Raw genomic sequence first — 16,747 nt, forward strand, 5'->3', positions numbered from 1 at the left:
TTTTTATTATATAATTATTATTTTTATATATATTATAAATATTATTATATAATATTTGAAAGTCCTTAACAGGATAGAAAATGGTTCTGAGAAATCAAAGAACTGGATCAGATATGGCACGGTTAGTTATCAAGAGAGATGTCTTAGAGGAATGCATCTCCCTCCCTAATGGCCAGATGCAGCAGAATAACCTACTACCAGCTGGACTGGCACTCCTGGGCATTACAAATTGGTGACTTTCCTTAAGAAAGGGCTGTTCTGTATTTGCCTTCTGTTTTTTGAGCCTACACGACATCCAATCCCTTTGGAAAGCTCTTCTTTCTAACCAGGAGAACTGGAAATCTTTTTTATTAGTCTTTTAATGCAGGCTGAGCTTCTGTTGCACCTTCTAAATACCAACAGTCATTGGTATTAATTAAGTCAAATATTTGGAAATTTATGGTAAGTAGGGAGCTGACATCTCTGAATATCCAATGGAGGGATTTTGAAATCAAGTATGTCTTGCTTTCATTAATGGTCATTAATTACTGCTTCTAGGAAATATGTATGAATCTTTAAAATGGAGTTTTAAAAGTCTATACTTAATTTTGTTTCATATAGTAGGAAATTTATGAGAAGTGGATAGAAGTTGTGACACAAGAATGCAAGGGCTGAAAGATAAATGAGAGAATTAATTTGTTGAAAAAAAAAACAAAACAAACAGGAATGAGTCTGGCTTATGTGTGCCGCTAGAGAGCAAGTTAAACTTAGATGATCCCTAACAATACCTTATCCTGAATTCAGACTCATTTTCCATATCACAAGCCCTGGGACAGAACTAGCATACGTAGTGGAATATTCCAGGATGTGGATATCTTCAGAGTTCTGCACACTACTGTCTGCCTGGTAGCTCACTTGCTCCATCACCCCAGGATTCACTATTTTCTCACAAATGCAACATCTATACTCACCAGACCCTGCAGTGTTTACATTTGCATCCTGAAGCCACACGCAGACTAGGAAAGGACTGGAGCAGGCTTCTTGAATACAAAACCTGTAAAAAACCAAGCAGAGATTGTCAAATGAAGCTTGTACAATAAGCTAATACAATAATTCCTAACCACTGCTACGCATTTAACCCATAACAGCATATAAGCTCTCTGATGGAGGCTTGTCTACATTGATAAGTGAGGGAGTGATGGGTTTGTCTGCTGGCAAATGGGCAGAAGGAAGGTAAGTAAATGGGATGGTGGTCAAAGGTTTCTGCTTCTGGCTCATAAGAAATATGCATGTACTTGAACTCTTTCTATCTGTGCACTCACTTACAGGTCAGAGGAGAAAGCTGATTCACCTCCCCATAGCCAGGGCCCTTCAGCTCAAGCACAAGACAGCCCAGTCCAGAAAGAGTAAGAACTGTAAGACTGTGTAGATCACATTTTGAAGTCCTGCAGGGAAATAAATGCAAAGCTCTGCATCATACCTGTGCTTCATTATGGGTTATGATTTGGAAAAGAACAGAAGCAAATGAAAGGGAGCTGTTCACACCTGTGTGTAACAGACTGTGTGTAACAGAGAGTCAGAGAATCGCTTCTTTCTAACACTCTGGTTACATAAGTCAGGCAGGAAGTCTTTTGCATCATTTGCACACAGGCAATTCAAAATACAGGCAACAAAACCACAGACTTCAAAACTTAACCTCATTGCCATTACAGGCCTGTGAAGATAGTCCTTCACAGTGAAGAGCTCTTCTGAGTGCTTTATCTACTGCTTCATTTGCAATTTAGGAGTCAGAAAAAGATAATACTTCTCTTACGATCTTGTGGAATAAGAGGTCAGGGAACAGGCCAGGCTGGCTATCTTGTTAATTCTAGAAGGCAGGAAACTGAAATCCAGGCTTCTGTAGGTTGCTGGATCGTTTGTTCCAGCAAGACAACAAAGGGGATGCCAACCAGAATTAGCTTGAGTATTTTTGACCTGACATGGGGTGAGGATCTAGATGTAGGCCCAAGCTGGCGTGTCTCAGTCTAACTCCACTGAAGTCAGTAAATATACATCAGGGATAAGTGAAGCTACAATACAGGCTGAAGGGTTTCAATGGGGCATGGATGGTTTTTGGCACTTGGCCTAGTGCACACATGCCATATCATGAAAAAAAGGAGTGGCTGCTCAGGCCATAGTACATTGCAGAGCATATAGTTAAAGAAAGAGAAAAAAAAGAATCTTTACCAGCTCTTCCTTACTCTCTACCTTAAGAAATTTAGACTCCAGATCAGACCACTGAGCCTTGCTTTCTTGCCAAGTTTTCCTTTCCTTTGAAAAATAGTAGCAGTTGTTTCCATACTGTAGCCACTTCTCAGGACAAGGATTACATGTATGACCTTGAAAACAAAGCAGCACATGACCAGGTCTGTCAGTGAGGGCAGTCTCTAGTGGATTCCCCTGCAGGATCACTGGAGCACTGCACAGCCCCTCACAGAGAAGCAACAGCTCCTCTTTCATTCTGCAGATAAATTCACATCTCCAGTGAAGACTTTAAAAACACAGCTGCCAGAGGACCAGATAAACATTTCTAAATGAAGATCAGAAAAATAACTAATAAAGATGTTCTTGGATTCTGACCAGATGGAGGGATGTGGATCAAGGTGGACATACTGATAAAGGAAATCTAGTATGTCTGTCATATGGGTATGTATACTCATATGGACTTACTTTTAACTTTCTGTTAAAAACATCAGGGCCAACTCTTTCCTGATACACGGTTTACACAGTAACTTACAGTTGAACTTCTCTGGTAGCATTTCATACCTGCTGTGAATTCAGTGTGCAGATGGCAGACTGACAGACAGCTGAAGTAATGCATAATGGGCTCACTACTCTTCAGGAAAATATCTTTCTGGCAGCTGTACTTTGACTCTTTCTGCCACATTATTCTGCTAGCTTCCTGTTGGGACCTTGGGTGGTACTGAAGCCAGAAAGATCTCAAAATGTTGGTGTTTCCCATCACTCTTGCACCATTTTGGTAACTCCATTTCTATTTGGAGGCAGAAATAGTCACAGAGAGCAAAAAAAACTGCCAGAGAAAGTACTTCGGAGATCTCAGCAGATTGGGGAGATTGGTTCTAGTTATTGGTTGGATCATGCTCATTGTTCTGCAGTTCATAGGATCATTTTACATTGCAAAAAACAGTGCCAGCTTGGAACACCAGGATTTGATGATGGATGGCAATAGATAGCACAGCATGGTGCATTTGACTCTTACATTGCCTGCGAGTAGCTTCTATTTTGTATTAAATTCAAATGCAGACTTTTACAAAGATGATAACGTTGTTACTCTCGCAAGAGCCTTTCATTGATTATGATTCCGTTCCCTCTTCTATATGATAACCTAGCACAATCAGCTCTCCCACCATTGAAGTTTCGCACCATTTGCACAAGAAAACGAAAGCCAAAACAAAAAACTCAGCATACTGAAAGTATTCCAGACAAATAGAGGCAGTAGGAACTTTCCATCAAAAAATGTTTCCAGCAGAATTCACTAAGACTGACTGTGGGAAAGGCGGGTGCAATGTCAATGAATTTTCCTATTAGAAACAATCATTTTTAAAAAGTTTCATTATTATAGTATTTTCTGAATTACAATGTTTGTTTTTAGGGTTTAAAACAGCTCCATTACAGAAATTCAAAAATATACTTCAAAAAGACTGAAACTTTAAAGTTATCAAAATGGAAATGCAGCCTTTCAACTGACTCAGTTGAAATCAGTTTTCAAATGAAACCGTTCAAGGCAATTTTAAGGATTACGATTTTTCTTCACAGTTTGGTTGATATAAAAAATCAGATTTGTGACTACTGTCATGGGATGGGGCATCATCTTCTCATTACTATGTACCTTTGGAAGTGGCCAGTTGCTTTACAGTCTCTGGTAAGTTCAGATTCTGAGTCTGGAGAAGCTCCAATTGCTGGTTGAGGCTTTCCATAATTGCCTTTTCCTCGATTAAGTTTTCATCCCTTTCGCATACCAGGTGGAAGACCAGGATGACTTCAATCTCAGTGAAACAAGAAGAAATTGTGCCATTATTATTAAATCCAAACAGCTCAATGTAAGCTTGATAAACTTACCAAAGTCACACATCCCTTCGCACGACTGAAAATACTTGACCTAGATGCATTATATCCCAATTTCAAGGTCTGAGGGATCTCCTGAATGAGTAAACTCCCAGTAAAAGATAAATTTTGCTCCATTAATCCCTTAGGCTAATCTTTTCCCTATTTCCTATCCTTTTAGTTGTTTGTATTGAAATCTGAGCACCTCTTCTGTGATCGTACTTACACCTGGCAGCCAAGACTCCTACAGCTGCCACTGAACTTAGGCAGAAGATCCCAAATGATATTGTAGCCAGTTGTCAACAGAAAGATAGACTGGGAGATTCTGAGATAAACAAAGACAAGGAAAACAGCAAGAACAGGGACCTCTCATCTTTGTATCTTCAGCTCCTACATTGCACAAGACAATATGACCCTTAGTCTGCCCAGTGAGTTGCAGAGTTTCAGACCAGTACGCAATTTTGCATTATGAAAACTGCCATGTTGGCTGGCTGTGCCCAGGCATCCTTAGCAGTCAGGGGCTGGGAAGTGAGTAGTTTGTGGAGACTATTGTAGCCAGTGGCTTTTAAGAGGATATAGATCCTTGAATTGGACAAGTGAGGCTGGGCAGAACAGAATTTCACACATGGAATATTTCCATCAAGGAAATATTTGTATCTACAACATGGCTGAGATTTTTCTATGCAATCATCTATGTGGGGTATTTTCACTTATGAAAGCCTAACCTGGTAAACTGGGAATTAATTTGCCTTTTCAGAAAATAACCTCTTAAACACTTACTAATGAAAGCAAGGTCCCTGTAAAATAATATGAAATTAGGCCATATAGATGTGAACAGGACCACATATCTGTAGTTGCACAGAAACAGAGTCTCACACCTGGAAATCTACACACTCATTCTCATAATGCAGACATAAGCAAACACCTGCATGAATTTACAAAAAATCCCCAAACCACAGAGGAGTGAATTATTTCCAATTTATGACTTTGTGTTCTTTTACTACACCCCAATCTGAAATTTATACTATGCTGAAGGCACCAACAGAAATAACTGGGATATCCACCTGTGATATTCCTGCCTTTTATCTCCTGTACTCCCTACTCCTTTAGCCTAATAGTTAAGAAAAACCTTACTAGAGCAGTGGGAATTAAGTTTCAGTCCTCAAGTATAAAACTCAAGGACCCCTGGAAAAGTGACAATGAGATAATCACTAACTAGCCAATAAGGGACAATTTCTTTCAGAAAAGAGCTCTTCAATCTGTTAATCTGATCAGTTCATCTTCAGATGGTTATTCAGGCTGGAGCAAAACATTTCTTTATTTTTCTAGAAACTTTCATACAGAAGGATTCTAAAGCACTAATAAATAGCATACAGAATGCAGATTTGGGATGAGCCATATTCCTCCCTTCCTCTGTGAAGCTATATGGTATTCTTTTTATGAATTTAAGTACAGAAAGAGAGATATTTCTCTATTAGTTCCTTCTCTTGAGGGATAACCTGTAATTTTTCCCTCACATTTACTCCATCCTGGTTTAGTCAGTCAAATTTAAATGAGCAAAGCAGAAAGACTTTCACAAGGTCCTTCAGACAGATTATTTCACTAACTTCTAGAAAATGACACTTAATATCTATCCTGAACATGTTTACTTCTACTCAACTGCATCCCATAACCTTAGTTATATCTTTCCTTTCAAGTCAAACACTTTTTTCACATTCTCCAGTTTTCCATTCTTTTTAATTTCTTGCCTTCTTTCTATCCCTCTAATTTATTTGGAGATTTGAGCCCAAAGGCTCCTAGAAGCTGAGTTGTAGTATGTAGGTGACATCCTCCTGAGTGTCACATAAAAACTACTCTCCTCCATGGTGAGAATTCACCTTGAAGAGATCTGTCCCCCAACACCACCACGACCTTTTGCTGCAGCAACTTGTAACACCTGGTTTTGGGAGTTTCCAATGTCATGAACTTCAGGTCTGCATATGTCACTTCTTCCATCGTTTCTGGCAAGGTTACAGCAGAATTCAAAGTTTTGGTTGATCCCACAGGGGAGACAGAAGTAAGGTTCTGACTGAGATCAAACAAATGGCCAATGTCACTGGGAATTAACAGAGTGATTCATTTACAAGTCAGAAGGGTGTTTTGGCTCATATAAAGGGACTGTATGACACACAGATTCAGGGTGTTGTTTATATGCAGCAGGATATTCTAAAATGGAGTCACAAAATAGCATTTAACTCTCCTGTGCGTGCAGAAATGCAGAGGGAATGGGACATGGAATTCTCTCGTTCTCAATCCCTGGAACAAACCCATACAGTTATCCATTTTTAGATATACTCTTTCTGTAGAAAGAAAAGGGAGGAAGAGGAAAGGTGAAGAGGAACTGACATTAACTTTGGATTATGTCTAAGCGATTCTTAGATGTTTTCCAGCTGGGGGAGGTGGGGGGAGTGTGGAGGGTTGGAAGTGGGGGAAGGGTGTTCCCTGGCTTTATTACACAGTGATTAATATTCAGCAGATTCAACCAGAAGGGCTCCCGGATGTCATTGGCTTAGATGGTGGAGGAAGAATGAAGATAAAATGAAGTGAGAATCATACTCATCCCCCGTTCTGAGCACTCCATGCTGACTTTGACTGGGTAGCACATACACCTGCCATAGCCATTACCCATTGCTCGGACATGGAGAAATGAACCCAGGTTTCACAGCTGCCATTCTAAGCATGTCTGCACTGCAAGAAAAGGAGTGAGCTGAAGAAATCTGCTAAACTAATGGAGAGGCTGGGAAGAAAATTCACAAAACATACTATAGCACTGCTTCTAGACTAGCTCTGGCCTGGAAGCAGTCTAGGCACATTCACACATCTCACCCTGCCTTTTAGCAAGACTTATTAACTGAGTACAGAAGAAGGTCATTGTGCTCGGACTGTCACTTCCTATAAATGGAGGTAACCTGCCAGCTTGAGGATCTGTGCCATGCTCTCTTGAATGTCTAGTGCTAGGAATAACATGGAAATATTTAATTAAGTCCCAAGTGTACCAATATTTCTAGGTCTGCTGGTAAAAAGACAGGAATCTCTGAGAGCTGAATCTCCATGTCTTATCACAGACAGTAGTACCACATGCAGGCCAGGAACTGCTGTTCTCATCAGCAATTAATCTATGGAACCAAAGAACAGTATCAAGTAATACAGAATACTATCCCCTAGCATGACATTTTATCTGGAGCATTCCCAGGCCCTAAGAGATCAGAGCTCCCTGAGTACAGGACATAAGACATTCCAGACTTTTATCTTACAGTGGAAAAAATGAGCACAGTGACTTAAGACTCCAGCATCTGGGCAAAGGAGTATACAGAATAAATTTTAATTTCTAGGAGTGTCTGGCCCAGTTTCTAGTAAACTGATGGTTTTGAATCCATCATCATGTGTTCTGTCAGGGAGGCAACAACCCTTATGACCTCAGTGGAAAAAGCATGAAATGTGAGTGGAAAGTATGTGGAGAAAGAACCACGACCAGCTACACTGTTTTCTTGTATGCAGTTCAGTCAATAAAGATCTGGTTTTCTTTTACAAGCATGGAGCCCTTTTGGATTATCATCATCCAATAAAAATACATGAAAGCCTTGATAAAGTCTTGCTAAAACTGCAAAAGTATTAGGGGTCCCTGTAAGGCCCAAATGTGTTCCATATTTTACATTTCTAAATGCACAAGGGAAAATATTTGGCATGACTAATCAAGCTGGCTTTAATGGACTACTCCTTTGAAGGGTAACAGGGAATGAGTAGCAATCTCTCAACAACTTCTAAGAGCAGTACAACAGCATTTCTTTAGCTCTTTGAGAGCTTTGAATGGGCCTGACATGCAACACTTGATTTACCATGAACAGGAGAGCTGAGAGTGGAGAGAAGTATTTTCTGTCCATACACCAGTCTGCTTTCTCTGGTATCTAGGGATGGTATGTGCGAATCACATAGTTTAATACGGAATGGACTGTTAGATTTTAAACAATAGGAGAGAACAGTGAAAAGTCAATGGTGGGATATTTGTTTGTTTTAGCAATTCTGTAAGTTTGATCACATTTTCAAAAGCTTTTGAAAGGTGGTGAGGGGGAAATATTAAAGAGAAAATTCACTTCAGTATAAAACAAATCAAAAAAAAATAAAATCTTGAGATAAATGAGGTAAACTATGAAGTGAATGTGGAGAAATTTAAACCATTGTTGGATGATAGGCTAGCAGTGCGATAAATGGATTATTTGAACCACAATACTAATGGCAATGCCATAGAAATAAGAAAAGAATGATCAGTAAGATTCAGCAAGAATGAGTTATGACATGCTTTTAGAGTGAGCTACTTCAGGTCTCAGTGCTGTTTTTTCTTTAGAGAATTTTTTATCACTTTATGGGATATTTCTCCAGTTCAATCCTTCTAAATTTGAGATTTTCATCAGATAGAATTTCAGTTAAAAATCAACTGGTAACCTTTTGCTGAGAATCACACTGATAATGAAAAGCCTCTGAAACACATTGATAATTTTCACTTTTTTTCCACATTGAACCCCACCAGTGTTAAATGCTGTACATACAATAAAGATTATTTTACAGTTTTGCTGGGTCTTTTCTTCTAAAACATCTATAATATACAATAGAATTTAAGGGGAAAGAGAGAAAAGGAATCTTTTCCCATCCCCACATAAACACAAAGCCATTAGTTCATGTTTCTATGTTTGTTATTTGTCCGCCAGGACTAAGATACCTCTTTCCAGTAACAGATCAGTTTAGATACAAAAGTAATTAGACAGACTGATAAACATATAAACAATTTGATGCTAATGCATGTTCATACTGCACCACTACTTTTATAATTAGAGAATGGTAAATGTTTTTAGCCTGCCTTGTGAGACTACATTATGTTTATGAACCCATTTGTTCTGCTCTATGCCCCTAATATGCATCACCAAGGCTAATGATTCACCAGCTTAATGTGAATACATTGTGATTGCAACATGTAGCAACAAGACTCTCTAGTTGCTACAGTGCTGAGTTCTTAATTATCCTGCCCTTATTATACATTTATACACCAGTCAGGGGTGGTTCCTGAACACAAATAGTAACACAATACTGCAGAACATTTTTTCTATCTTAGTTGTTCAAAAGAAAAAGAGAAGGTGAACACAATATATACATGCAACCATGTTCTGAATAATGTCCAGTACTAGTAATCTAAAGCAGTTCTAGAAAAGAGAGAAAATTAATGGGTCATTGAAAGGAATCTACTAATTTAACCAGCTGCAGGAAGAACAGTAACCAGGATATGGGAAATAACATGTACTCCCTGTGATGCAAAGCATCTGGGGGACTTGGCTGGCCACGTGGGAAGTTCAGGACTGCAGCCTGTCAGAAAGGAGTGAGAAAACTGGCAGAATTGTAGGACTGGCATAGCAGGAGACTTCCAGGTGAAAGAGATGATGGCAGAGCCTTAAAATAGGAGATGCACATGACATTGTATTGCATATACATACATAATACTGTATAAAATTAGTTTTTCATTGAAAACTTTCACTTCAGCAGGGACATCCCACGTGTAACATGGGCTTGTGATCCGTGGGCTTGTCAACAGGTTGGATCAGCAGAGGTAGGACAATGTGAGTGCAGGGACAGAACTCCATTTAAACAGGTCAGCAACATGACCTTCAGCCCTCTCCAGTCTCCCTCAGGGTAAGGGCGGGGAAAAGAAAAATAGCAATGAACAAACTCAGAGACCCTTTTTTCTCACAGAAGGAAGGCTCAGATCTGCAGATAATCCAAAATACCCTTCCCTGACTTAGTTCAGTATCAAAAGTAAGAACTCATAGCCACAGCTCTTCTTCCTAACTGGAAGGTTTTAGAGAGTCCCTCAAAAAAGGGAGAGAAAGTGGCCAAGAGAATAAAGAAAGGAGGCAGGCAGAAACAAGCAAGAATTAACAGAGTAACACAGAGGGAAAGAGAAAACCCAAGAATCTGAAGGGCAGAGAAGCAGGACAGACCCAGAGGAGGACAGAAAGACGTAGAGTGTGAAGCAGACAGGATTAAACACACAGCAAGGAATCTGTCCCTTCTCTTACTCAGTGGATGGATTAAGATGAACCAAAGCTAGGAAGAAGAAGCAGACCCTGAGCTACTTGAGACAGCAAGATGCCACAGAATCACCCCATGGGAATGCACAGATCAGTTGTGATCTGCTTTGCTTTAGGGTGTTTCTTATGGGTAAGTTATATCTCAAGTTCCTTCTTATGTGGTCTTTGCTCATTTGGGTTGTTATTTAGAAAGGTGGAGAGGTGCTAGAAAATGATAATCATAAGAATTTCCCTGACATTTAAAGATATAAAAGAGGATATACACAGAAGACTATTTGCTACTGTCCCAGGGATGGTAGAATACAGATCAAGGTATCTCAAGCTGAAGAATGAGAAGGGTATGAATGTTATAAAACAGGTTGCTACATAAAAAGAAAAAGTAGAATTCAAACATGCATGGGTCTAATAAGCAGCAGGATGTTTAGTTGCTCTTCATATTTGAGCATGGAGAAGAATTTTTGTCTGTAGTTTGACAAAGCTTGTGGTGAGAGAATAGAAGGGAACTTGGGGTCTGTACCGGGAACACAATGTTAAGTAGGATTTTAGTGACTCTGCTGGAAGCAGAGAAGGTAAGATATGAAGCATTGCAGTTGGTATCACAATAATTTCCAATCTATGGCAGAATACATGAAGGAAACAGTAGAAAGTAGTTAACAATGAGTCCTTGTTGTAGGAGATTCAGACTGATATTAGTCTGGGTGAGAGATGAAAGTTGCAGATGACAAAGACTTCATTTATTCTGCCTATCTATTGTTTGTTTTTCTTCTAGTTCCCTCCAGTGAGAGGTGAGGAAGGTTGTGTGAATGCTGAACTGTGAGTATTTGTAGATCTTGCATTCTTTTAAGAAGATAATGGAGTAGAAAGGCAGTAGTGGACACCAATGTTATGACATGGTGGCAGACATTTTCCAGAAAATTTCCAGAAAATTAAAATTTCCATTGCTTTGAATGCGAACCATATTGATCACTTCTATTTATTATACTGATTATGTGACAGTGTTTCTGGTCCCTGTTTGGATAACTATGATGGCTAACAGCTTTCTCACTTAATTTTGATTGACTTAGATTATAAAATCAGAATTGATGTTTCCATGAAAAAAATTGGTTTGAAATATACTGCTTTGCTGAATATTCCTCTTGGTAATGTCATTTGTAAGAATAACAGAAATTAAGGCAAAATAAGAATGAAAAATGGCCTAGGAGAATTCTATTTTTACTAAAGAAATATCTTTCAAAAACTTACAGGCAGGTTTACTAATTGAAACCAAAGGAACATGCAAAACAACATCCAAAGGTACCCACACATCCAGAAAGAATAAGAGAGAAAGTCAGAAAAGCAAAGCAAAATATAACAGGGTTGTGAAGGCTAAATTGTGAAAAAAAGTGTGGAAGAAGAGAAGTTCAGAAATTATAACATCATGCAAAACCCTAAGGTTTGCAAACAGAACTGGGGAGGTATTAATATCAGGGGAACAACACAGAGTTAAATCTGAACAGAAAGGAAACTCCCCTAAGAGTGAGATTGATGAGGTTGGGCAGTTGTCTCCTCCATGAAGCACAGTGGATTCCCCTTTGTTTGTGCCATTTAGAAGCTGGAATGTAAGTGAGAATTGTGAGGGAAGCCGGAAAAGGATACTATAGTGATCTTCCCATTTCTTCAGTTTTCTTTGGCTAACTCTTTTTGTACCCTTTTCTCCTCAGCTGTTCAGGCACTGAATGGGTCCGTCTGTGGTATATCTGGTAAGATGGCATACACTTATTCTAAATATCTGCATCATTTGACAATTACAGTAATAAAAATTGGAATTCAATAAGATCCTGTAACTAGCTGAAGTGTGATGGTATCACCGCTTTCTCTCTGTGCCCTTTACTGCTCTAAAGTAGCACTGCAATCCCTTAGCCATCACATTGCCTTTGACAAATGGTTAGCTCACCTTCACAGGCATCCATTTTTATTACATGCATTAATTTTGTTGGATGCACAATATTAACAAAGACTTCATGATGTTAACAGGCCTTTTTAAAGGCCCTTTTATTTAGTAATTTCAGTCTGATTTCTCAGTAGTTCTCATCAACATGTACATGTTAAAAAGGATGGCAGTAGTTACAAACCTACTAGGCTGCATTAATAAGATTGTAGCCAGCGATTGAGGGATATGATTTTTCCTCTCTGCTCATCATTCTTGAGAACACATCTGGAATACCTGGTCCAGTTTTGGGCCCCCAATACAAAGTAGATGTTGACAAACTGGAGCAAGTCCGGTGGATGGCCAATAAAATGGTCAGGGGACTGCAGCACATTATGTATGAGGAGGGGATGAAAGAAGTGAGTTTTTTCAGCCTGCAGAAGGCTGGGGTACAGAGGGGATCTAATTGCAGTTCTCTCCTACTTAAAGTGGATTTATAGAAAAGATGGAGCCAGAGTCTTCTCAGAGTTGCACAATGGAAGGACCAGAGGTGACAGGCCAGGGAAATTCTGATTAGACAGAAGGAGCAAATGCTTTCCTACTAGAGCAGGTGCCCAGATGTGCCATGGTATCTCCATCTGCAGAATTGTGGAGACTGTCTCAGCTCTGCTGAACAAGGCTGCAGATGACCTCATCTAGCTTTGAAGTTAGACCTGCTTTAAGCAGGGAGTTGGATTACAGACCTCACTCAGCAGGTCCCTTCCAGCCAAAGTCTTTTTATTCTAACTCTGCTTTGTCTCCCCTTCTAGGCTAGTGGTTGTGATTGGCGGGTTGCTGCTCCTCTGCGGACTGGTTTCAGCCTGTGTGAGATGTTGTTTTCATCTCCATCAGACAAGGGAGGAATCAGGTCTTCAACCCTATGAAGTCACAGTCATTGCTTTTGACCATGACAGCACCCTCCAGAGCACCATTACCTGTGAGTTTGCTTCAACAGAGGTGGGAATCCAAGCGCACTCCATTGTGAGAGGCTGCACTATAAAAAGCTCAGAATATGACATCCCAAAGTCCTTCACTAGGTTGGCAGAGGGAAGGTCCTGGCAGGATCCTGGGAAAGGAGTATCTATAAATAGTACACATTAAGGTTCTCACAAGGCTGTATATAGCAATCCCAGACAGATGGTAAGTCATCCATGTCTGTGAGACATGTCTGGGTGGAACAAGGGCAGCTATACTGTAGGATCCTTGATGGGCATTTGAGGAAGGAGTAATTACAGAATGTGGCTGATGGTAGCTCTCCTCATAGGCTGCGGTGGTGGTGGGGGGATGCAAAGGGGGAATGAAGGGAGAATAAAGGGGCAGGAAGAAGAAAACATTTAGTCCTCGGAGAGAGAAAAGCCTGTGCACTGCAGATATGCTTGTCCTCTTCTAATAGCTTGGTGCTTTCAGGATGAGGCAAATTGCTTTTGTCTCCTTCCCTGCAGCTCTCCATTCTGTGTTTGGGCCTGCGGCCAGGAGGATATTAGCAGTGGCACACTCCCATAATGCTGTGCAGGGAACACCACCCCTCTCTGGATCAGACACACCTCCAGTCTATGAAGAAGCTCTGCACATGAGCAGATTCACAGTTGCCAAGACCAGGCAGAAAGTGCCAGATCTGGATTCAGTGCCAGAAGAAAAACTGCAGACATCCACTGAGGGCAACCATTCCCAACCAGCCCTCCCAGAATGCTAGTGCTAGCTGTTACAGAAGAGCAAATAACGCAGAATAGTTATGTTCAGAGAATTCTTCTGGGCAGGTTTAGGAATATCAGATTGACCTCTTCAGTCTAATGAGAAAGGAAAAAAGAGACTAAAATTCCAAATAGTTTCAGATCCAGCACATTCTGATGGCTCCTCCTGACACCTCCTTGAGATATCTACCATTGGCAATCTCCATGTCCATTTATTATACATACCTCTTGTACCACAGTTTTCACATACAGCCAGGCAGCAAGATCATGGTGCTGTCCCACTTTGCAGCCTGGTGCTGGAGACCCGCAGGGAGACTGCAGGTGCAGACTCATTCTGCTTGCAAGACTTAGAATCTCCAGCCTAAGTTTCATGCAGATGGCAGAGGGGTTTTCATTCCGTAGGAACCAATAGGAAAGACAGAAACATGTGAGAAGGTCTTAACAGCCAGTAATAACATCGAACTCCTGGAAAATGCCAACTCTTTGTAGTAAATTTAAACCTTGAAGCTGTGTAGGAACACCATCTGCATTTAAACAAAAGACAGCATACAGTGGTAGTATGTGCAGTATAGTCCCCTAAATGCTCTCTAAGATATATAAAATGAATACAGGCTGGTTCTGAACAGCATATACCTCAATTCTGAAATAGCAATCACAAGCTTTTATATTTGAATTAAAAAAATACAAGGTGAGTGATAACAGATCAGACAAGAGAAGAACCAGAAAAACTACCACTGAAATAAAGCTCAATCTTATTTTAGCTGTGTTCATGTTGCATCATTTATTAATTATTCTTATTCCTGCTGTTAAACCAGATCAAGCTAAATAATGCCACTTAAAACATTTAAGCCATTTCTCAGACAGAAATGATTTGTGAGTTTTTCCTGATCCATACAAATATGCTGAATCATTCAGAAATGGTCATCAAACTGTTTGCATGAACATAGTTATGGACCATCTGTAAAATGTTTTCTTGGACTACGAACTCATTACGGCTAGATGACTATTGAATTACATGGCATTGTCTCTACCCCAAGTTCAATGACTGAAAACATTAAAGCAGGAGAACATAAAATATCAAATGATAAGCAGTCATTAATTAATTGCACTTATATGATGTTAATGTTGATAGGAATGTACGTCACAAATATCACCATATCTTTCTGAAAAGCCTGCATGGCCCTTCCTACTAGAGTATCCAAATCCTCACGGTCTTTAATATGCTGATCCTCATAACACTCTTGTCAAGTACAAAAGAATATGGTCATTTTCCAGATAAAGAGAACAATGACCAGGTTCTCAGACATATTTAGGAATCTATCTGCAGTTGAGATAACAGCCACAGGGATTTTAGGAAGGAATCTGAAGGAGGTTGATAAGATAGCTTCATGGATAGCATGAAACAGAATCGAACACCCAAAACATACTTGATGATGCCCCAGACCTTGCCCAGAGACACAGGACTTTTGTATCTGAGAAGGGAATTTAATGAGAGTCTCCATTTCCTAGAACACAAACTTTTACCTGAATTACATAGTCATTACTTAATTGTACCACTAATGAGTGATAAGCTGGAATAGCATAAATAAATGACATCTAAGGTCACGTCTCTTCTACTATACAGCATGCCTGAAATAATAACTATTTGTGGAACATCTACGGAAGCGACCTATTTCAGCAGCTGGTTTCTAAAGTCCAGTTCAAGCTTGACTGCTCCATCAAGTTGTAAAACATTTCCTGGAAGATTGTTTACTTCACAGTAAAAGCCTGAAACAAGCAGAGACATTTGGACCTGCTGAACATGTGTCAAACACTATAAAGCACACAAACTTCCGAGAACCCTTGACAATCTTTTCCACTGGGAACACACCACTCCTCCACTCCCTCCACCCTTTTTCCCTGCCTATGAACAGTGCAACAGTGCAGGTAAGTCTTGAGATTTGCATGCATTTAACACGAGATGGCAGTCATGTTCCACCGGACAGGAATCCTGGCAACAGAATACTGCTTATTTCTAGTACAATGCAAAGGTGTAATTTTTGACAAAACTGCGCTGTAATTTTTGATAAAGTGTTCAATAAAAAGGAAATTAAAAAAAATCTTAATTTTCCCCTTCTCTGCATCGAATCACCTCTGCTATCTGCTTTATCAGTTTGAAAGGGAAAAGATTATGGGTCACCTATATTCAGAGCTGGGTGTTATCTTCAGTTATTTCTGAGAGTATTTCTGTGTTTCCCCTTAGGCCCTGTTCTCTACAATATCAAATGCTTCTTGACTTACTCCATCAATAAATTTGTATTCTTTCTAACCAGTTATTGCTCGCCTAAATTGCCCGATAATACCACACTTCCTTGCACCTGGTTTGATTTTCAAACAAGGTGTCTTTGTGCTGCCCTTTAAACATCCACGATCGTACATCTTTGTCCTTTTATAAAACCTTCATTGCAATAAAGCTTGCAAATAACATGACAAGAGTTGGAAGTTGATCAAAGCCAGTATGGTCTAACTCTCCTGTGTTTTCCTGTCTGATCACATCTTTCTTTGCTTGTATCACACTTAGTTGTCAGGTTTTTGGGTCACATATCGCTGCCATACTAAAGATTTTCTCTAGCTGGGGTTCCAAGATATTTCAAGAGTGATAAGCAATGATAGATATAACTTCACTTGCTCAAGGATTATGTCCTACTATACTTGTTACAAGACAACCCTGAGAAGCTCAGAAAGAATGTTTGAAGTAGGTAGATTTGGATAACTTCTATCTTAGATAGAATTTGCTTAGCATGAGTAGCCGCACACTTGCTTAGCATAAGTAGCTAAATTTGCTGAAGCCTTAGGCCGCGCTCCTAGTTCGTTAAGAAAAGGCCTCAGAGCTGGTGCAGGCTGGAAAGATAAGGGAGTTACAAGCAGTCTGCATT

At 39.8% G+C, this 16,747-nt stretch overlaps 1 protein-coding gene across 1 annotated transcript; it reads left to right on the top strand.

Annotated features, from left to right (window-relative positions):
• Positions 1-9,866: 9,866 nt before the first annotated feature.
• On the top strand, positions 9,867-14,592 carry TMEM52B (transmembrane protein 52B). Its single transcript, XM_026119233.2, has 5 exons — positions 9,867-10,326; positions 10,966-11,009; positions 11,897-11,935; positions 12,912-13,078; positions 13,584-14,592. Exons 1-5 carry the CDS (start codon positions 10,255-10,257, stop codon positions 13,832-13,834), a joined length of 573 nt encoding a protein of 190 aa, XP_025975018.1. The 5' UTR covers positions 9,867-10,254; the 3' UTR covers positions 13,835-14,592.
• The last annotated feature ends 2,155 nt before the right edge of the window (positions 14,593-16,747 follow it).

Source organism: Dromaius novaehollandiae, chromosome 1, assembly GCF_036370855.1.
Source record: "Dromaius novaehollandiae isolate bDroNov1 chromosome 1, bDroNov1.hap1, whole genome shotgun sequence".
NCBI lineage: Eukaryota > Metazoa > Chordata > Aves > Casuariiformes > Dromaiidae > Dromaius > Dromaius novaehollandiae.

What these genes read in the sequence shown, in the direction of transcription:
- TMEM52B (XM_026119233.2), top strand. Translation starts at nt 10,255, where the DNA reads ATGCCACAGAATCACCCCATGGGAATGCACAGATCAGTTGTGATCTGC. An exon ending in CTTTAGGGTGTTTCTTATGG is followed by an intron (nt 10,327 to 10,965) that starts GTAAGTTATATC and finishes TTTTTCTTCTAG; the next exon opens with TTCCCTCCAGTGAGAGGTGA. An exon ending in CCTCCAGAGCACCATTACCT is followed by an intron (nt 13,079 to 13,583) that starts GTGAGTTTGCTT and finishes CCTTCCCTGCAG; the next exon opens with CTCTCCATTCTGTGTTTGGG.